The sequence below is a fragment of the Osmerus mordax genome, chromosome 17 (genome assembly GCF_038355195.1).
Source record: "Osmerus mordax isolate fOsmMor3 chromosome 17, fOsmMor3.pri, whole genome shotgun sequence".
Taxonomy (NCBI): Eukaryota; Metazoa; Chordata; class Actinopteri; order Osmeriformes; family Osmeridae; genus Osmerus; species Osmerus mordax.
In genome coordinates, this window is record NC_090066.1 from 9,848,838 (window position 1) to 9,871,290 (window position 22,453).

The following is a 22,453-nucleotide window of genomic DNA, read 5'->3' on the forward strand; positions in this document are numbered from 1 at the left end:
CAAAATCTTAACCCTTAACTCTAACCCAACCCCAGCAAACAAATGTTCACGTTGAAAATACAGAACTCCTTCTACTGTAACCCAGGCTGGGTTCCAACATCAAAATGACTGTGACAAGCATGTTTTAGTGGCACAGTAATATCACCCGTTTGCAAGGTCAGTTGAGTTCCTTGGAGGCAAGTGCCTCTCTGATAAAAGATGACGCAAAAGTGTTTACTGTAGCGGTTGCTAGGGAACCCAGCTTTGCAGTTTCCCATCGCGCAGCTATTTCTTTGTGAAATTTAAATAAACGCTCAGAAATTCCGTCAGAAATGCTGCAGCACTCTGTGCCGGTGTCGGTGAATGTGCTCTCTCTTTCCCCACTCTTCCACTCTTTCTTCTCCTCTTCTCTCTCTCTCTCTCTCGCTCCTCACATCTCCCTCTCCCGCCTCCTCCTCCCTCGCTCCTCACGTCTCCCTCTCCTTTCCTCTCTACTCAGCTCTCCCTTTTTGAAATCTCTCTCTCTTTCATCTCACTCCCTGTGCTCTCGTCGTCTCTCATGTCCTCCGTCCTCATCGCCTCAGCTCTTAGAACTGCTTCTGTTTTCCTCCAAGCATTGCCGTTGGGGACAAACATCAATGACTCCACAGTGACTGCTGCCAACAGACTCATAGAGTAACTACTGACCCTGACCATGATACCTCATTCATATCCTGTAGCGATTGTAACCAACACCATTGAAAGGGCCTCTAATTCAAGTAGCATTACAAGTTCAAACATTAGCATTTGCTGACAAATGACCTACTAGTTTATTTGTAATTTGCAACAAGTACAAGTACAGGCATATTGGAACTCTTGGACCAGCTCCTCTTTACAGTTTCCTAGCTGTCTAACTCTGCTTTTTGTAGGTGTTTAATTGACTACTAATTCTCTACTACTACCACTATAAAACTTGTTTGTGTTCTTCTCTTTCCAGCGTGCAGCTCGGAGCCGGGGAACGTCCAGGCAGACGCCAGCAACGACACGACCATCGTGGTGACGTGGGAGCGCCCCCGTGTGGTGTTTGACACGACCATCGACTGGTACTCTGTCTCCTACCAGCGGCTGCAGGGCCGCGAGCAGCCCAGACACGAGTACCGCACCGACGGGGACCAGGACGTGGTGAGGCTGCCTGGCGGGCTGGTTGGCTGGCAGTCTGGCTGGCTGGCTGGCTGTTTGTTTGCCTGTCTGTGTTTCTGCCTGCCTGCCTGCATGTCTGCCTGCCTGCCTTTTTAACTGCCTGTCTGTCCGTCTGTCTTTCCTCCTGTCTGTCTGTCTGTCTGTCTGGCTGGCTGGCTGTCTACCTGTTTGGCTGTCTGGCTGGCTGTCTGGCTGTCTACCTGCTTGGTTGTCAGACATTCAGTTACAAACCCCCAAACGTGTCTTACGGTAGTCAAGTTGAAACCATTAGCTTGGCCTGTAAAGGGTTATGGTTTTGTGTTACTATTACAGTATCAGTATTGCATTCTCTCTACATATGAATCACGTTTAGTAGTAGGCATGCCAGCTAATGGGCTTACAGTGGCCTCACACGGTGAGAGGGCCTTTCTGCATGTGTTACTGACTGTTGTATAGATTGTTGTTTTGTCCTTCCTCTGTCACAACTTTAGACGTGCGTTTACTGTGACACCAATGACCGACGAATGTCTCTGTGTCGTCCTCTGTGACTGCTTGATGTGTGGTTGTCAAAAGCCGGCGATCACTTTCGAAAGCCGGACGGAATTCTAGAGTTCAGTCGACGCAAGTGTCGATGGACAATGTCGACGGACCGACTGAATGGCTTGTATCGATGATCCACGTGTTGCCGCATGGATCGATTGACTGATGGTTGCGTGGGCGTTTTTTATTTTCTCCGCCATCCCAGGGCGCCATCATCCATGGCCTGCTGGCGAACAGCAGCTACGTGGTTGAGGTGTTGGCCGTCTGCACCAATGGCCTGACAGGACGCATGAGCGACCAGATCATCGTGGACATGCCGCTCGAGGACGCAGGTGAGACCAGGCGACCGCCAATACACCGTGAAGATGAGTCCATGTTTAGGACAGGGCTTAAATATGGAATGTTTTCAGAAATGACGTGCGGGGTTCGTCTTTTCTCATGGGCTAGCTCTCCAAATCTCAACACAAAAGTAGTTATACAGTACTTTGTAGAGTATGTTATCAAATAGCAACCACGCGATTAATCCCACAGCCGAGTTCAAAAGACAAGCCATTCCAAGTTGTTGGTACTCGGCCAATCCAGAACCTTCTCTAGCCTGCTGACTCATCTTACCCCATCGGGTTCTCTTCTCTCTAGAGAGTGAGTCAGGTCCGGACACTGACTCAGCAGAAACTGAAGACAACAATGAAGACAACGCACCTCAAGTGGATCAGAACCAGGTGGATCGGGAAGAAGCCAAAGATGACAGCCCAGTGGAGGAGATCCCGGTGGAGCAGACCAAAGTGTTTCAGAACCGGCTCCCGGAGATCACAACCCAGCCGAGCCCAGATCAGAACCTTCCCATCCAGCCCGGCACTCCGGATGTCCCTAGACTGCCTCCACCAATCATCAAAGTGAATACGAAAAGAACCAATCAGAACACGGTTGACCAGAGGAAGCCTCGAACTAAACCAGAGCGGGCCGGCTTTGATCCGAACCTCGTGGACCAGAACAAACGGATCACCCCGAACCGAAATCACACCAGCTCTGCCTCTGACAGCAAGAGCTCCATCTGGGTTACCGTGATGACGGACCAGCCTGGCTTCCTGTTTCCTGTTGCCAAGACAACCAGCATGCCCGTCCGCCGGCGAATCACAGAGGAGTCTTCATTGTCGGCCTCACCCAAGGTAACAGCTTCTTTATCTTCTCTTTATTTCCGTCCATGCTCTGCGCCCACATCCATTTCCGTGCATATAAAATGCTGATGTCTCAATGGGTTTTCATCATCCAGAGCAGAGGCAAGGCTTCCACTTCAGGGGGAGACCTCCCACCACTGGGGGGCGACATCTTCTCCCTCCCTGCAGTGGATATGGAGGTCACTGACATCTACTTTGAGGATGTGGTGAACAGTACTTTGTTTGAGCTGCCCCCTTCTACTACGACTCCACAGGGTAAGAGATGCTATTTGTCTTTTTGCTTATTTTTTTTTGACAGGCCGATTTGTCGTCGCTAAACTCGTCGATTTCATTCTTCGAAAGGACTCAATACTCTGATCTGACATGCCTCGGCCTCAACAGAGCTCAATCTTGTCGCGCAGGTAACGGAGATGATCAAGGATTGGTCACGTCGCCGCCCAAGGGCGGGGACGTCGGAAGGACCGAGGCTCCGCCTCTCTCGGAGACCCCCCTCTCTGAAACGTCCACTCCCTCCGTGCCTTGGGTCCGGGCGAGATCCGCGACGCCCAGCAACACCCTCTCCACCGGCGACAGCTCGTCTGGGACCTCGTCCATCAGCAAGATCCTGCCTCACACCACTCAGCCCATGTTCAACGGTAGACTAACATTTACATTTAGTCATTTAGCAGACGCTCTTATCCAGAGCGACTTACAGTTAGTACAGGGACATTCCCCCCGAGGCAAGTAGGGTGAAGTGCCTTGCCCAAGGACACAACGTCTTTTAGCACAGCCTGGAATCAAACCGGCAACCTTCTGATTTAATAGCCCGATTCCCTAACCGCTCAGCCATCTGACCCCCTGACTTTTCACAACACGACGACCGACATAGTTCCAAGAGATGAATCCACACACACACACACACATAAGGAATTAAAGTAGCTCGAAGATATAACATTACATGATATGACGAAGAGCAAAAATGTGCCCATATCGAATTATGATGATACCATCGTGCTTGATCGGTTTGTGTGTGTGAGCATGCGTAGGATGCTGGGGTCAAGGGTGAGTGGTGCAGGGGCTTCCTGTCTCGGTTCTTGATGTCGCTCGTGCTTCTCTGATGCTTCTGCACCTCGCGGTGCTACCTGATGGGGTTCGACCGCTTTGGACTGAGACAGACCTGCGTCAAATACATTCAAATACAACGGTTTTCAAAGAACCGAGTTTGTAATCACGGGGAATTACTTTTGGTTGGTCACACGGGGTGACCTAAATTCAGTACACCTCATGTATTAGGGGGATAGTATTTCCAAATGGTATTTGACCCATGTTTGTGTTTGTTGTGGGCTTGGTGTGTGGTGGCGCTGACGCTAAGGATGGTGATTGTGCTGGGGATTAGGATTAGGATTCTGATCATTCTTTTATGTTTTGTTGCTTGGCGCTTTACTTTATGAAAAGCTTCTCAGGGGTGGTGATTTTCTGCCACACACGATTGCTTCTCTCCATTTCTTGAACATCAGCCCATCGATGTTATCTTCTCCTGTCTTCTTCTGGGACTGTTCTTTCCTCCTACATGCTCGCCCTTGGCGCAACGTTGCCCTCTGGTGGTTGTTTTGCACTTTCACGCCACTTCTTCCTTTCTACTAGCAGAGGAGCTTTCCCTCTCTCTACTTCAGGATGTGTCTTTTCTCATTGGCCTACGTTTCTTTCATGTTGTGTGCCCGGAATTTTCCGTTCCAGTCAGAACGGACTCCTCCAGCTCTCAGGAACAATCAGAGAGCTCCCCCCTCCCACCGCCCCTTGCCTCTTCAGTCCTCGACCGCGAGCCCACAGTCTCCGCCTTTGAGGGAGCCACTCCGGCCCCTCCTCCAACCCAGTCTGAAGAGGCCTCCCTCCACATTCCAGTCCCAGGCACCGGCCCTTCCTCCTCCTCCACCACCACCCGCACCCTACCCCCGACCCCTGCCATATCCACCCTTCCTGAAGGACGCGCATCCACCCTGCACCCCACCGGTCACTCTCCCCAAGAGGGCCTGCTCGCCCCACTCTCTCTGGACGGAAAGATGGACTCGAGTGGCTCTGGGTCTGGCCTGTACGATCGCAGCTCGGCCCAGGACAGAGACGTGACCGTGGTTTTCTGGACGGGCCGTTTGTTACCCACGCACAGCCCAGCCTCGGCTCCAGAACAGAGGGAGGGGGGAGAGGGGAAGACATGGAGGAAGATGGGGGGTGAGGAAGGGGGTGAGGCAGGAGGTGAGGTAGAGCCTGAGACAGTGAGTGACACAAAGGGTGAGACAGAAGGCGGTATAAGGGGTGAGACAAGGCCTGAGAAAGCTGGTGAGACAGGGGGTGAGACAGGGGGTGAGACTGGAGATGAGGGAGGGCCTGAGGGAGGGAGTGAGAAAGGAGATGAGGGAGAGCCTGAGGAAGGGAGTGAGACAGGAGTTGAGGAAGGGGGCGAGACAGGGCCTGTGACAGGATATGAGACAGGGCCTGAGGGAGGGAGTGAGACAGGAGATGAGACAGAAGGTGAGACATGGAGTGAGACAGGAGATGAGGGAGGGGGTGAGACAGCAGGTGAGGGAAGGGGTGAGACAGGTACTGAGGGATGGGGCGAAAGACAAGGTGAGACAGGGCCTGAGACAGACTTTGAAGGTCTCTACTCTGGCTTCTACTTTGAGGGCGAGTTGACCCTTGAGGCAGAGGGTGAGACCAAGGTAAAGACTGAGAGAGACAATGAGAGAGAGACTGGGAGAGAGACAGAGAGTCCAGCTCAGATAGATGGTTTGAAGCCCTCTCTGTGGAGGTCAGCCACCGTTGAGGACGGCAGCGGCTCCGGGGATGAAGTTGATGGAGGGACCAAAGGAGGATTTGATAGAGAAACAGGTGGAAGTAGGGAAGGAGGAGGAGCAGGGATGAAAGGAGATGGAGGAAGAGAAGGAGGTGGAAAAGGAGGAATAGCGGGAGGAGGAGGGGGGAAAGAAGGTCGAGGAGCTAAAGAGGATCTTCCCGGTGTTGGTAACTTGACAGTAGAGCTGCGGCTCCCTGTGTTTAACATCAGCACGGCTGTGGAGCTGAACAGGAAAGGTACAGTTGCGCCACACACACTTAGGAATGAGCGATTACAGAAATGACATCCGATAGATATGGTTGCTGTATTTCAGTTGGTGTGTGTGTGTACGTGTGTAAATGTGTAAATGTGTTTGTGTGTGTGTGTGAGAGAGAGAGAGAGAGACAGAGAGAGAGACAGAGAGAGAGACAGAGAGAGAGACAGAGAGAGAGACGGAGAGACGAGATTATAACCTGCACGTTGTCCCTCCCACCTCTAGAGGGCAGTAACAGCAGCCATGAGTCCAGGGTTGGCATGGTGGGCAGTGGGGTGGAGAGGGAGCGGAGGACTGTGGTGCCCCTGGCGGTGGTCTCCACTCTCACCATCCTCTGTCTCCTCGTCCTGGTTGGCATCCTCATCTACTGGAGGTTGGGCACTACTTTTTCACACTCCACCCTGTTTCTTCTACGTCCGACGTTTATGAAACTGGTTTATGCTTAACGGGGAACTGTTCATGTTTAACAGGAACTGTTTCCAGACAGCAAATTTCTACCCAGAGGACAATGCATCGCCCAAAGTGGTCTCGGCTCCGTCGACACCCCTGCTGCTAGCTGCGGGTAACTGCAAACACGCAACCTATGTCTGTACACTGTGCCGGGAAGGGCAGAGCATTTAACTGCAGATGAAGAGTTATGGATTAAACTGTCTGCAAAAAGGATTACATTACACAGAAAGACTCTGATGTTTTTTTCTCTCTATTGCTTTCCATTTCTCTCTCTCTCTCTCTCTCTCTCTCTCTCTCTTTCTCTCTCTCTCTCTTTCTCTCTCTCACTCACACACACACACACCTGCTCCGACTCACCTCGTTCCTCCACCCGGTGGCTGACAGAGGTGCAGCAGGAGGCCATGTCGGTGAAGCAGTTTGTGAAGCACGTGGCAGAACTCCACAGCACCAACACCTTCTCCAAGGAGTTTGAGGTAAAAGCCCACCCCCCCCCCCCCAGCGGTGATGCTGTCCTCCACGGCCCCTGCTGCTGTCTGTCTCTCCCCCCACCCCCCCCCGTCAGCTCTCTAACGCACCCCCAAACAGTATTAACATCGTGTAGCTCTGTCAGAGAGGAAAACGCGAAAGCCTTCGAGAGCTTCCGTGTGAAGGGAGTAGCCAAGGTTGAGATTTCATCTGATGAAATCTCAACAATGGCCGTCATAGTAATTCACTCAACGACGTCCCCTTACAATAATAGAAACCTATATTTCTCTGAAAACAACAACTGTAATGCGCGAGCAAAAGATTTTGGAAAAGCATCTCCGATTCAAATGGGTTTGTTTCGGTTTGGTCTCAGATCCTGTTCAATGTTACCATATTTACATTTACATTTAGTCATTTTAGCAGACGCTCTTATCCAGAGCGACTTACAGTAAGTACAGGGACATTCCCCCGAGGCAAGTAGGGTGAAGTGCCTTGCCCAAGGACACAACGTCAGTTGGCATGACCGGGAATCGAACTGGCAACCTTCGGATTACTAGTCCGACTCCCTCACCGCTCAGCCACCTGACTCCCATATATCTTCCTTTTTGAGCAGTAAGCATGCCAAGGGAAACCTGGCTGCAAGGACACTGCACATAATACAGACAGTCGGCCGGGGCAGCTGTGATGCTGCTTGTGTTTTGTTTATGAGGTCTGAGTAGGATACACAAGTGTTGTATCCCTGGTTCAGACTTCTATCCCAAGCATGAGTTCACACCAACACACCTGTGCACAAAGATACACACACACACACACAGATGTGCCATGTGTTTCTGTATTTGCACTGACCGGTTACTGTCTCTCTGTCTGTCTGTCTGTCTGTCTGTCTGTCTGTCTGTCTGTCTGTCTGTCTGTCTGTCTCTTTGTCTGTCTGTCTCTTTGTCTGTCGGGCTGTCTGTCTGTCTCTTTGTCTATCTGTTTGTCTGTCTGTCTGTGTGCCTCTCTGTATGTCTGCCTGTCTGTCTATCTGCCTGTTTGTTTGTTTGTTTGTTTGTCTGCCTGCCTGTCTGTCTGTCTGTCTGTCTGTCTGTGTCAAACCCCCCCCCCCCCCTCATCACTGTGCTTTCTGCATTCTCACCCCCCCCCTCATTAGATTGTGAAAGAGTGTTGTGAGGTAAGGATACTTCTCCCTCCGTCTTTGACTTGAACACACTAACAGAGATGTGGTTGGTCTCCATAGAATGTAAGAATTCCTGATTTTTATTCTCTCCACCTCAAACACCATCCCGTGGTTTGTCATGTGTTCTATTCTCAAACCTAGACCAATGTGATGTCATCACGCCGCTGAATAGCTGGACTGGTGTGTGCTGGAATTGGGTCTCTTTTGTTTTCCTTGCATGATCATTAGACTGGATAGTGAGGTTTTTTGGTGTGGGCTCATTGTGAGTGTGCGTGAGTGTGCGTGAGTGCGCGTGTGTGTGTGTGTGTGTGTGTGAGAGAGTGTGTGTGTCCCGTGCTGACTGTCAGTGTGATCTCTTCCAGGAGGTTCAGGAGTGCACCGTGGACTTGAGCGTCACCACAGAGAGCTCCAACCACCCTGACAACAGGACCAAGAACAGATACATCAACATCCTGGCTTGTAAGGCACACACACGCAAACACACACACTTGTTTGTGCACACACGCACGCACACTGACCCCACTCCATCTCTCTGTCCCAGATGACCACAGTAGAGTCAAACTCACCAACAGTCTGGATGGGGAGGGCAGAGTTTCAGACTACATCAATGCCAACTTTGTGGATGTAAGTGTTTATGAATGGATGCACGGATGGATGCACAGATGGATGTATGGATGCACATATTGATGGATGGATGCACAAATGGATGTATGGATGCTGTCGTAGGCCGAAAACTGGATAAGACACCTTAAGTTTAGGCGTAAGTGGATAACCACAGGTCAAGCAAGCTTTGTCTTGACATTTGGTCTCTCAGCAGAGAAACAGGGACAGTAAGGGGAGGGGGTCAGCTGATTCAAGATAAGCATGAATCAGCAGTTACAACGAGAACATAACATATTGACATAACGCTTACAGGAGATAACGAGATACATTGAGAGCAGGGTAGACTGACCATTTGGGTTTTGGGAGGACAGGGTGAACTGCCATTATGATAAGGGGTTGTCCATATGCTATAAATGCTGTCTGTATTCAGATGTTAAGGAGGCTCTCACTTTGTGCTCCGAGAGACCTAACTGTGTGTTTTCCCTGACTTGATCAATAAGGGTCAGGATCCACTTACGCCTAAACTTAAGGTGTCTTATCCAGTTTTCGGCCTACGACAATCCACATATGGATGGATGGATGCACAGATGGATGCACAGATGGATGCACAGATGGATGGATGGATGGATGGATAGATAGATGCACAGATGGATGGATGGATGCACATATGGTTGGATGGATGGATGCACAGATGGATGGATGCACATATGGATGCACAGATGGATGGATGGATGCACAGATGGATGGATGGATGCACAGATGGATGCACAGATGGATGGATGCACAGATGGATAGATGGATGCACAGATGGATGGATGGATGCACAGATGGACGGATGGAAGGACGGATGGACGTGACAGGTAGAGAGATGTTCTTGGATGAACACATGGCAGAACGGTGTGTCTAACCCTTCCTCCTGCATGCTGGTCCTGGCTGCCAGGGGTTCGAGCGTCCCCGGGCGTACATCGCTGCCCAGGGGCCCCTGAGGGCCGGCAGGGAGGACTTCTGGAGGATGGTGTGGCAGCAGAACGTGGGAGTCATCATCATGATCACCAACCTTCTGGAGAAGGGAAGGGTGAGCCCCCCGACCAGCACACACACAGCATAGGATGGAAGAGAGAGAGGGAAGAGAGGGAGGGAGGGAGGGGTGAGAGAGGATGAGAGAGAGAGAGGGCAAGATGGAATACCTAACTCTCTATCTAATCCACTTTCTCTTTTATCCCCCCCTCTCTTTCTCTTTACTTCTACCCTCCTGTACCGTGCCTCACTATCCCCAACACTGACCATGTCGCTCTCTCTCTCTCTCTCTCTCTCTCTCTCTCTCTCTCTCTCTCTCTCTCTCTCTCTCTCTCTCTCTCTCTCTCTCTCTCTCTCTCTCTCTCTCTCTCTCTCTCTCTCTCTCTCTCTCTCTCTCTCTCTCTCTCTCTCTCTCTCTCTCTCTCTCTCTCTCTCTCTCTCTCTCTCTCTCTCTCTCTCTCTCTGTCTCTCTCTTTCTCTCTCTCTCCCTCTCTTCTCTCTCTCTCTCTCTCTCTCTCTCTCTCTCTCTCTCTCTCTCTCTCTCTCTCTCTCTCTCTCTCTCTCTCTCTCTCAGAGGAAGTGTGAGCAGTACTGGCCAGAGGAGAACCAGGAGGACTATGGTCAGTACCAGGTGAGCCTGCGCAGCTCCAAGACCCTGGCCTACTACACCCTGAGAACGTTCACCCTCAGAGACAGCAGCCAGAAGGTGAGCAGGGGCCCTCACACACACACACACACACACACACATACATGCACACATTCGCATGCACGTAAGTCCCGCCAACCGACCCACCAACCAAGCCCATCATGACGTCGCACGACCGATTCCCTAGCACAGTTTTACACCTGTATTGCCACCTGTATTGTATTCATGGATTGTATGAATTTACTAAAGCCAACCCCCCACCCCCCCAAACATCCCCCCCCCCCAGGCCTCCCAGAAGGGCCGTGGTACAGAGAGGACAGTGCTCCAGTACCACTACACCCAGTGGCCCGACATGGGGGTCCCAGAGTACACCCTCCCCGTCCTCTCCTTCGTCCGGGCCTCCACCCAGGACCGGACCAACGACTCGGGCCCTGTCCTCGTTCACTGCAGGTGTGTGTGTGTGTGTGTGTCGGGAACATCCCTGCCATGACGATCCCGTGAGGTGACCGATATCCCAGAGCATTCATGGTGTTCATGATGTGTTTTCCGTGTGTGTGTGTGTTGCAGCGCCGGCGTGGGCAGGACAGGCACCTACATCGTGCTGGACAGCATGTTGCAGCAGATCCAGGAGCAGGGCAAGGTCAACGTGCTCGGCTTCCTCAAACACGTTCGAACGCAGAGGAACTACCTGGTTCAGACCGAGGTAAACGCAAGCGCAAACTCTCACAGTGCACCGTGAGACGTCTCAAACTCAGAGACGTCTCTGTCTGAGACCTGGGCAAGACAGACAGTAAGCCAGACGAACAAGCAACGCAACACCGCCTGTGACACAAGGAGAAATTCTGTATCGAATGTTTCCATTTGCATTAAAGGAAAACTTGTGTGAGGAGTGAAGACAACTCAAGGTTGTGGGTTCGCGTCTGTTGCATCACGTTTAGTCATTAACCTTCAAACTGTGACTGGACGATTCTCTCTTTGTCTGTGTTCCCTGCGTCCAGGAGCAGTACGTATTTACCCACGATGCACTGGTGGAGGCCATCCTCAGCAAAGACACGCTGGTGACCTCCGACCTCATTCACTCATACGTGTCTGACCTGCTGACCCCAGCGCCCTCGGGCAGGACACGCATGGAGAAGCAGTTTAAGGTCCGAGGTCAAGTGGTCAGGGGTCCCCACACCATACCTGCATTAAGAATTAATGTCAGCATGATTCCATTGTATGGCACACACAGTATTACTCCAGGACTAGTATACTTCTAGAAGCATCACTTTAGGTTACTGCAGTATGTGTAGCGTTACTACATGTGTAAACCTGTAGAATAGTTCTAATTTGATTCTGAATCCAGGATGTATCTTATGTCGAACTATAATTTTAGGACACAGAACCCAAATCCTTTTTGTATATGAGTGTTTTCCTACTCTAAGCTTGAGGAGTGCCACAGAAGGATGGTCGTGGTGTTTCTGTTGATCGTGTTTCTGTTTGTGTTTCCCAGCTGGTCAGTCAACGCAGGGCCCGACAGTCGGACTACGCTACCGCCTTGAAGGAAGGCAACGCTGAGAAGAACAGAAGCTCCTCTCTCATGCCTGGTGAGGACGCACACTCACACACACACACACACGCACACACACGCACTGCCCAGAAATGTCCCTGAAGTGTCTTAATCTGCCACAAACGTGGGTCATTCATGACGGTTACTTAATTTAGCCAGTTAGAGACTGAATCCATTAGACTTGCAGAATTTTGAGGTGAAAGCATTAGGTGGTAATAATCTGTGTGTCCATGTGTGTACAGTGGAGCGATCCAGAGTGTGTTTGTCCACGGCCGGAAGCGATTCCTCCGACTACATCAACGCTTCCTACGTCATGGTAAGACATGCTACGTCACAGCAGATCCTCCCGCGTTCTCCTAAGACCTCCTATGCGATGGTTACGCAGACAAATATCAGACACTTCATTAGCGTTCATACTCAGCGAGGTGGCGTTTTAGCCTGTCTCGCGCAAATAAGAAAGTAGAGGTGGCTACTTAGGATACAACAACCCTCTTAAACGACAATTCTTCTACAGTACTCTGTAGAAGAATTGTATTTCAACATGAACTTTGCTACATCCAGATTACCAACCTTGGTCAACTGCGGAATAAACCGTTGTATTTATTGTGGTTGTGCTGAGGTCATATCACGGTCATGTTGTGGTTGCAGGGGCACCACCAGAGCAGGGAGTTCATTCTGACCCAGACTCCTCTGGTCAGCACTGTGTCCAACTTCTGGAGAATGGTCTGGGACCACAACGTGCGAGTCATCGTTGCCCTGCCCGACACACATACACAGGTAGAGTCCCTCTGACACACACCTACTACACATAAACACACACACACACACACATAGACTTGACACGGACAGACACATTCACAAGCAAACATTGTGTTTTTTTGTCAGTCGTGTCAGAGCCCTAGAGAGGAGCCGTGGGTGTACTGGCCCAGCAAAGACCAACCAATCAGCTGCGAGGGTTTCACAGTTTCGTTCTCTGGAGAAGAACATGTCTGCCTGGCCAATGAGGAGAGACTGGTTGTCCAGGACTTCATACTGGAGGCCACACAGGTAAACACACACACACATACACACGCAAACAAACACACCCGCACACAAGGACCTCCATCCCTCCCTCCATCCTTTCTTACTAGCTCTCTCTCTCCCCCCCCCCCTCCACCTCTCCCCCCCCCCTCCCCCCCCCCCCAGGATGACTATGTGCTGGAGGTGAGGCAGTATGCCTCCCGCTGCTGGCCCAACCCAGACAGCCCCATCAGGAACTGCTTTGAGCTGGTCAACATCGTCAGAGAGCACGGCAGGGAGAGGGATGGCCCAGTGGTGGTACATGACCGGTGAGGACACGTGACCCAGCGTTTGGCTGTATAGTTGGCGTGAGGACGTTTCCGAACCAGCGTAAGGTTCGGAATTCTCCGCATGATCCGGAACCCGTTTGACCTCCTTCTGGGTCGAGAAACGTCACCCATGCTCCGACACCGTGGTGGCTTTTCTTTAGTGTACGTTTTGGATAGGATATGAGTAGTAATCGCATTTACAGTAACGCTTAGTTATTCGTTTGGACCCTTTTCTTTCTTGCTATAAACTATCATTATTTGAGGTAGGATATTGATGGACAGTTAGTGCTTCCTAGTGTACAGAAATATTCGACACGTAGTCGGAAGGTGCACAATCGCAAATAGGGAGCTGTGTGCTGCTTGTCTATGGGTACGCGTGTGTGACCTGTGTGGGTCGTGTGTGCTCCGTGTGCCCATGCCATGCACTGCCAGGCTGGGGGGGGCCACGGCGGGGCTCTTCTGCGCCCTCACCACCCTGTGTCACCAGCTGGAGCAGGAGGCCAGCGTGGACGTGTACCAGGTGGCACGCATGACCAACCTCATGAGGCCCGGGGTCTTCAACGACCTGGTGGGTACTACACACAAGCACACACACACATGCACACACACACATGCACACGCATACAGGATAGTGTATAAACCACCCATACCACCGTATAACACATAGAGGATAGTGTATAAACCACCCGTACCACCGTATACCACATACAGGATAGTGTATAAACCATCCGTACCACCTTATACCACATACAGGATAGTGTATAAACCACCCGTACCACCGTATACCACATACAGGATAGTGTATAAACCACCCGTACCACTGTATACCACATACAGGATAGTGTATAAACCACCCGTACCACCGTACACCATATACAGGATAGTGTATAAACCACCCGTACCACTGTATACCACATACAGGATAGTGTATAAACCACCCGTACCACCGTATACCACATACAGGATAGTGTATAAACCACCCGTACCACTGTATACCACATACAGGATAGTGTATAAACCACCCGTACCACTGTATACCACATACAGGATAGTGTATAAACCACCCGTACCACCGTACACCATATACAGTACAACACACATTTTTCTTTGTATCATTTGTGGGGGGGTTGATTTTTTTTTTTACACACACCAATCTGCAGGAGCAGTACCAGTTCCTGTACCGGGCAGTGCTGAGTCTGGTGAGCAGTCAGGAGGACCAGAAGACACTGCAGTCTTCCGAGACGAACGGTTCGATTCCCCATGGCACGGTCATCACCGCCGAGAGTCTGGAGTCCCTCATGTAGCCTCTCTCTGTGACACACACACATATATACTAGCACACACACACAGCACACACATACTGACAAACACATACGTACACACACACACAGGCGTGCAATGAAGACGCACTCACAAACACGCACATGCACGGGAGCACACACTAAGTTACACTTACACTTACACACAAACACACACACACACACACACACTGGGAGGAAGCGTAACATCTTGCTGACAGGAGCCCAACAATCTTTGTCATATCCTCTTTGTGTTTATGTCATTGCTGGACCGTGGAAGTTTTCAGACATAGCGGTTTATTCTCTTCCACTCCTACTGCCTAACAGTACCAACCACAGGGTTTAGTAGCACTGTTGTGTGAACTCAACTTTCGATCTTTTATATACCTATGAAACCAGCTGCCATATTGGCTTTAGCTTGCCCTCAGCCTAGCTCTCCAACAGTCTGTGAATTTGACCTGTCTAGACTACAGTGTTGCAGCCTGCTCCATGAAGTCTTGTATGCTGTGCCTTTTTGTAATTCATGTTGGACTTTGATACAACTGTTGTATGACTAATGCCAAAATGTCTTGTGTGTGTGTGTCTGTCTCGCTTATTCCAGTGGTGTCTTTCATTTAACCAGTTCTACTCTGAGAATGTCCTGCTCGTGTAGTTGCCACAAAGGGAAAACATGATGTTACTTATTTGATTTCTGTCTTTTCTTTTTTTTCCTCAGTCTTCAGTGGTTTGGTTTTGAAGATGTTTTGACAAACGGGACGTTTGAATAATATTGTTTTATCTGGTAAATGTAAATATCCTATAACTCTAATCTACAGGCCAAAATTATTTATACCTTTAGATTTTATATTTTACTATAAGGGTGGTTTTTGTAGTCATTTACAAATGTATAACTGTTGATAATTTAGGAGGAACATTGAGTATGTTTGGAATAATCCTAAAATGTATGCTCTTTTTCTATCTCATGATAATAGACTTTTTTTCTTGTGGCCATTGGCACCATGTATATAAAGATGGGTTCACACAAAAATAAAGAACTTGATTTACTATCAAACATCCTCATTTTCTTGTTTGAGTAAATACACTGCACAAATATTAAAAGGGAAGCCAAACACACGACATGCTCAAAAATAGTTATATTCATGCTTTTTATTTATACTATAATACAATAGCATTGTGTGCAATCATTTTAGGAAGACCTGTACACATCAGAGAGCACAAAAAAAAGGAAAAAAAGAAATCTATCCAATCAATGAATGCAACCTTGATAGGTGAACAAAGTTATTGGATTTTGTTGCTTTTATTTCAAATATGGATGTATTCAGTACGCATACCTTTCATACGAGATAATAAAGTGTATATAGTGCATACAACACGTCGCCCCCTGTAGTGCAGTGCACCCACCTCATGTTTACAGACCCAGTTCAATGCTATGACTGAGCCTGGGTGAAAGCTGCCCAGTCCCAAACCGGTCTGTCGCTCCTTCCTCTTTAAAGGTCATGTTAAAGGTATCAGATCATACAATCGAGCGATTCTCCAATATGGCTGCTGCCTAATCCTGGTCTTGGTCGTTGGTTTGGCCGAAGGGTATAGGACTGGATTTGGGACTGGGTAAAAGACATGTTTAGAGCTACCACACCGACGGTGGGAAACTACCCCTCCCTCCCCCTACCACCCTCCCTCCCCCCCACCTCCCCCCCACCACCCACCCTCCCTCCCCCCCACCACCTCCCTCCCTCCCCACCCCTACACATGTACAGAGCAATAACACCTCAGAATCATTAGACATCTGAAGATCCCCTTGGGCTGTGGCACCAGGTTCAAATAAGGTATCTTGTCGGACACACTTGGAGAAACACACCTGAAAACATCGAAACCACTCTTAAAACGTCTCGCGAGTATCACTGTGGAAAAATACACTTCTGTTTGGATCTCTCCTGCCCATCCTCGCGCTAAGCTACAGCACCACAGTTTATATATTCAAGCCTGGGTTATGAAATTACCTGAAAAATACACGTTCGTTAAAAAGACGGAAGAAAATAATACATTTTGCGCTTTGGAAGATTAAGGCAAGTTTGTCATAAAAAATATATATCATGTTTATATATTTATATATATCATGTTCAAGCACAGTTAGTAGATTAGAGGTGTTGTTTTTTTGTCTTACATGTGTTTTCTTTCTATTTGGTTTGAAAAGCAAGCATGTACTGTACAGTGTCACAGTAAAGAAACATCTGTCTACCAAAAGCAGGAGGCTTTCATTAATTTGTTTATGGTGTGTGTGTGTGTGTGTGTGTGTGTATGGTCCTCCCTCTCCTCTGTCTCTCCTCTCCCTAGTTGGCCAGGGAACCCTGCAGGAGAGAGAAAAGAGGTTAGATATGTTACAGTCCACTAATCTAGGTCAGAGTGTGTGTGTGTATTTGTGCATCGCTGAATTTAGGTGCGTTTGTTAGTTAAGGGTATTACTGGAGCGAAAGCCATTTAGTTGGAGATGGAGTAGACCAACATAGTTCTTTTTGGTTTTGTGGAAGGCATGTGTCAGTAGAGTATTGTGTGTGTGTGTGTGTGCCCTCCATACCGAGTTGTTCCTCTTGCGTTTCCAGCAGTCTGGGTTCAGTCTCTTCTGCTCGTCGGCCAGGGTCTTGGCCTCCACGGTGTACACCCTCCTCTCCTCCCCCTTCATCTTCTTCCAGCGCTCCCCCAGGATCACGCTGATCGCTCTGCAGACCGGACAAACACACACGTTCAGATATAACATCTGAGTAATGTGGAGCTGGAGTTTACACAGCTATAGACACACACATACACTCTCTCTCACACACACACACCTGTTGTCCTTCCCAGGGTACATCTGAGTGTACTCAACCCTGAACTTCTTGGCAAACAGCATGAAGGCATTCATTGGCCGTTTGCACTTGATGGGCGTGGCATTGGCAGGCAGTATCTGGGCCTGCTGGCCCTTGGCTGGCCTGCGCTGGGGAGAGCTGGCGGAGGCGCGAGAGGCCCTGGAGCTCTGTCGGTCTGGGTCCGGGGAGACAGCGCCCCCGCTGGACTGGGAGGTGCGGCGCTGTCTGGCCATGCTGCTCAGCATGTACACAGCAGACGAGTCCAGGGGAGTGAAGTCGTAACTAGGAAAGGGACATGGGCCCACAGTCACTCACATTGTGATGTTCAACCCAGGAACTGCATTGTTAGGAATTGTTTTGTTTGGGTCAATGGCAGAAATCCGTGACTTAGTTCATCCAAAAATACTGCCTCAATTACTCTAGTTAAATGTAAACATACTAAATTAACAACTTGTGATACGGAATAATACTACTAAGACTAAGTAACAGCATCACATTGGGACCAATTGCACTGTGTAAAATGACTCAATTGCACTGCAAATACTTGCAAATAGTATTTGACCCTAGTCTGGCAGGCTGTGAATTCCTAATGGCTCGGACTCAATCAAACTCCACTAGGAAGCTACATGTTAGAACAGTTGTCACAAAGGTTCAATGTTCATACTGTTTTTACCTCCTGAACGCATCAAACACCAGAGAGTCGTCTGTGTGGGCTGCATCTCTGTGTCCCGGAGGCAAACACAGGTCGCCCACCTGCACCTCGTAACACGGGATCCCATAGTGCACCACGGTCAGGCTCGGGTAGAACGAGGACCACCCTGTCGGACGACCGAACACACGAAGGTTACACCCCCTACATGTTTATACTCACTTGCGTAGTCTACCCCTCTTCCTCTCCCCCTCTCCCATCACACACACACTCTTGATACAGTCTACCTCTCCCTCTACCCCTCTCCATTCCTCCTACACACACACACACACACACACACACACACACTTTCTCCTAACCCCTAGTCCCTTACCCTTATTTTTCACGTAGAAGGGGTGGTCCAGTTGGCACTCTGCGGTCAGGAGACCATCCCGGGATGTGACAGGGTCAAAGGTCAGCCTGAGGACCACCTGACCGGAGGAGATGCTCTCTTCGTGACCCACCAGCCTGAGTCCCTCTGAGCCGTAGCCCTGGAACACACATCCCCCAGGGAGGCCGAGGCAGACAGGAGCATCGCATACATAAGAGGGATGGATTCTATCCCTATTTAACTGTATATATTCGGAATATCCGAATAGGATACTGTTTCAATATGACTTTGCCTTTGGGGGATAAGATCCTGTCTCCATATGACTGTATCCTTGGGGGATAGGATTCTGTCTCTATATGACTAGATATTTGGGGGAAAGGATACTGTTTCTAAATGACCTTTGAGGGTATGGGATGAAGTCTCTATTTAGGACTGTACCTTTAGGGGGTGGGGTTCTGTCTCTCCTTCATTGTCTGAGTCATTGTCTGACTCCAGGTCATCAACATCCTGCCACTCCGTGTTGGGGCCTTTGTGGAAGCGCAGACGCGTGCCTGCAGACAAACAATCCACGTTAGCACATAAACAGGTTGTAAGGTGCGTATTTTCTCCTCACTGACTCCTGTCAGTCTGAACAAGTGAGGCCTGTATCTGTATGTTGACTGGAAGGAGCTCCACAACATGACCTCTTGACCTCAGAAGGAGAGAAGTCGCTCATACAAAAACTCCGCGTATCAGTCCTCCCTTTTTTTATTTGTAAATTAAACTTTCAATTTGTAACGTGTGAAATCTCTGTACAAATGTCTGACAAGCCAGTGCCTCTCACAATATATATTTTGAATCAACATAGATTGCCAACATACTTATCAATGGGTGCTTGAGTTATCAGTCACATGTAACCTGTACACACATAACCAAACATCTCACTCCTCACTTGACAAAGAATGAGTAAAAGATCATGCAGCTAATCTACTCTATACAAATAGACAATCACTTGGTCAAAACCTTTTTCTTTGTAAGGATAAAATCCCAAGTGTTATCCTTCTCATAATGATACTAAATTCACAACACTCACATGCTAAACATATCACTCATATTCAATTTCTTTACAATGAATAGACAAGTACAAATATAGTTTTGAAAGAACATTTCCTTACAAGGCACTCCATTTGGTCAGCATGTTTGTATACTTGAAAGACTACACCTGACAATATGGTAACTCAACTCAAGTTTCTCCTCACTGACTCCTGTCAGTCTGAACAAGTGAGGCCTGTGTCTGTATGTGGACTGGAAGGAGCTCCACAACATGACCTCTTGACCTCAGAAGGAGAGAAGACTCTCTCATACAAAAACTCTGTGTATCAGTGTGTGTGTTTTCTTTTTTACCTTTACCTTTGAGGAAGCCATGCCAGGCAGTGGGAGGCCAGGAGTGACACCAGTCCATGTCCTCGTCATCTGACAGAGAAGATCGCCCAGATATCGCCGACTCACACTCACTGCTCGCCTGCACAAGCAAAACAACAGGGCTCAGACCGTACACAGTTGAAGTCCGAGTCAAACTGGTACAGTCTAAAAAAGAAGGAAGCGGCCGTAGAAATCTCAAGTGACATTGTAGCATTCAAGACACAGTGTCAGACTGAAAGCTGAGTCGTTAGGTCGGGCTGCGACTTAACGGTGACAGAGTGCTGTCGTAGTTCCTACCCGGATGCGCCTGCGCTCCCTTGTGTTGCCTCTAGAGGGGGACGGAGTGCTGCTGGAGGTTTGGGGTGGACGGGCGTAGGAATGTAGATTATTACTGGTGCCAAAAATATGGACTGGAGAAGACCTAGGAATGGGAAATCATGTAGAGTTTTGAAACTAGACTTAGTAGCAGCATAATGTGAATATTTAAACTCCAATTTTGCCTGTGAATGTGTAGATGTCTCTGTGTGTGTGTGTGTGTGTGTGTGTGTGTGTGTGTGTGTGTGTGTGTGTGTGTGTGTGTGTGTGTTCTGAAGCCAACCTGCTGTAGTTGGACCCCTGTAGCAGAGGGCTCTGGGGGCCAGTGGCTATGTGCGCCAGCTGTGTGAGCCAGTGTGTATCCGGGGGAGCTGTGTGGGTGTGGGCGTCACGCTCCTGGTGGGACACACACACTCCCACCTGAAACACAGTGGGTGAGGACTGGTCCTCCACTACTTCCTGCAGCTCAGGGAGATCATCTGAAGTCATGGAAAAGGAAAAGAATGGAACACGTATCTCACATGAATTCTATTTTTTTTACGAATAATTATTATTAATATAACAATATTTATTATTTTTTATCATATTATTCAAGCATTATCTTCTATATAACAGCAAAGTTGTCGCTTTGCCAACACAGGAGATCCATATAATATGGATAATTCTATTATTCTATATTTCTATATTTGTGTGTTGGTGTTTACCATATTCCATGTGGCTGTCACTGGTGGGGTCTCCTGGTGATGAGGGCAGGTTACAGTGGAGCAGCTCCAGATCCTGGACCCTGCTTGTGTCCTGCCCTGTGTGGTCCCTCTCTGGAGCCGACTCTGACAGGCCCGGCTTGGGGCTCCCATAGCCCAGCGCGGGATTAAGTTCCCATACCATGTTCTACACTTTGGGACGTCCTACTGCATAACACACACCAAAGGAGTTTTTTTACACAGAATGATAGGGTGTGGGCCAGTCTGCTATCGCTATATTACGTCATTTTGAGGAAATGACATTCATTCAGCTGTTGGACATTTGTATCGATTGGGATGATTTGACAGCGTAAGACTAAATGTGTGCGAATTCAGATTGAAAAGAACAGACTGTCTCTCCCGTCAGTTTTGCAACAACGTCATGTGATTCCTTCCACGCAGGCCTTGTTTATAAACTTTAAGAACATCGCGCATGCGCAGCAGAGCTCATTCATTCAATACTGAGAAAATGCGATAACTCATTTAAATACGTTTAAAAGAGGATAAATATAAATGAAATCGCATTGACAATTTACGTATCCGAATGCACACTATGATAATACAGATTTTTATTCTAGGAATTCACACGATCCTTAGGCTCCTTAGCATAATGAAAACGTAAGGCTTGTTGTTGTCACAAAGCAGAAGTGTTGAGCTTGCAGGAAAAACACGGTTTAGAATCGTCCTGTGCGTTATCGACAACTATCGAAAAATCTTTTTAGATTCTACAGTAAGATCTACAATGAATTTGTAGAATGTCACGACCCAAAAATGTTGGAAATACCATCGATTGAAAGTCTGTTAATGCTTGCCTCTTGCGCAAGCTGTCAGAACAAAACAAACAAACAATGAAAATACTGAGATATCTGACACTCGAACAAACCCAGGCAATGTCATCCTCTCGTTTCCCCTTAGGAGTTATGTTATAGAAGACTAGCAATACTTTTTTCTCATTTGAAATCGTTTCAGAAACTATAGTACATTAACATTTCTATGAACTTTCTTTTGCAACTCACCAAAACAGTCGCCATCAACAAGAACGAAAGAGTGAATAAAAAACCTCCTCTACGCAGAGGCATTGGTGGGTTCCAACGTCAGTTTTTGGTTTCTCTCTTCGCTATTGGCTAGCACTAATAGCCTTAATATAACTGTCATATTTGGCCATAATGTTATTTCATGTTCTGTCATAGAAAATACAATAAAGATATACATTATTGTACTGCATTTGTCAATATAATTAAAGATTCTTACAGCACATACAAGTCAAATGTTTACTAGAACCCATATTGCTTTAGTGAATAATCTAAATTCGGAAGCTATTTATTTGTATAAAAAAACTAACTTTATTGCAATGGCAATTCAAATAACAGTTATACATAAAATACTCTGGCAAGTAAGAGTTTGTAACAATGTTACAAGAAAAGGGCCAACATTGTTAAAAGCAAGATCCAGAGGGTGTACTATTAAAGTAAGTATCAATGAACACAAGAACAGATTGTTGATCACACACACTAAACAGTTAAGGTTTACAATTACAATAATACCAATAAATGAAGAAATACAGATACCTGTTGTTGGCATAGGTATATATGTGCAGAGGTAGGCTATAAATCCATTCAGTCGACTGACAAAACTTGTTCAAAAGTAAGTGACTTGCATTGGAGCTTGAA

General features: G+C 48.3%; 2 protein-coding genes across 3 annotated transcripts; one reads left to right on the forward strand and one right to left on the reverse strand.

The window, feature by feature from the left end:
- Positions 1–948: 948 nt before the first annotated feature.
- ptprz1b (protein tyrosine phosphatase receptor type Z1b) lies at positions 949–15,481 on the forward strand (the record flags this gene model as incomplete). The annotated part of the gene is made up of 23 exons (XM_067255018.1): positions 949–1,140; positions 1,883–2,009; positions 2,314–2,843; positions 2,948–3,107; positions 3,254–3,487; positions 6,158–6,305; positions 6,403–6,494; positions 6,767–6,855; positions 7,998–8,018; positions 8,387–8,483; positions 8,566–8,648; positions 9,568–9,702; positions 10,219–10,350; positions 10,577–10,740; positions 10,858–10,993; positions 11,289–11,435; positions 11,783–11,876; positions 12,082–12,155; positions 12,488–12,621; positions 12,742–12,886; positions 13,025–13,167; positions 13,600–13,735; positions 14,328–15,481. Coding segments are annotated over 23 exons (3,357 nt in total), but the record flags the coding sequence as incomplete, so codon positions are not given.
- Positions 15,482–16,208: 727 nt separating this feature from the next.
- Positions 16,209–21,818, reverse strand: LOC136960111 (HMG box-containing protein 1-like). 2 transcript variants are annotated; one of them, XM_067254451.1, is made up of 11 exons: positions 21,800–21,818; positions 20,748–20,951; positions 20,327–20,522; positions 20,026–20,149; positions 19,717–19,828; positions 18,766–18,878; positions 18,331–18,487; positions 17,982–18,126; positions 17,291–17,590; positions 17,041–17,182; positions 16,209–16,813 (listed from the first exon to the last, which is right to left on the reverse strand). In XM_067254451.1, the coding sequence occupies exons 2-11, from the start codon at positions 20,926–20,928 to the stop codon at positions 16,796–16,798; spliced, it is 1,488 nt and encodes a 495-aa protein (XP_067110552.1). In that variant the 5' UTR covers positions 20,929–20,951; positions 21,800–21,818; the 3' UTR covers positions 16,209–16,795. The 2 variants fall into 2 exon arrangements, with proteins under 2 accessions (XP_067110552.1, XP_067110550.1); XM_067254449.1 differs by having other exon boundaries at positions 19,711–19,828.
- Between the last annotated feature and the right edge of the window lie 635 nt (positions 21,819–22,453).

Coding starts and splice junctions, on each gene's coding strand:
- LOC136960111 (XM_067254449.1), bottom strand. CDS start 20,928: ATGGTATGGGAACTTAATCCCGCGCTGGGCTATGGGAGCCCCAAGCCG. Junction 18,488..18,765: donor CAGAACCCCACCCCCTAAAG/GTACAGTCCTAA, acceptor TGTGTGTTCCAG/GGCTACGGCTCAGAGGGACT. Junction 18,127..18,330: donor CTTCTACGTGAAAAATAAGG/GTAAGGGACTAG, acceptor GTCGTCCGACAG/GGTGGTCCTCGTTCTACCCG.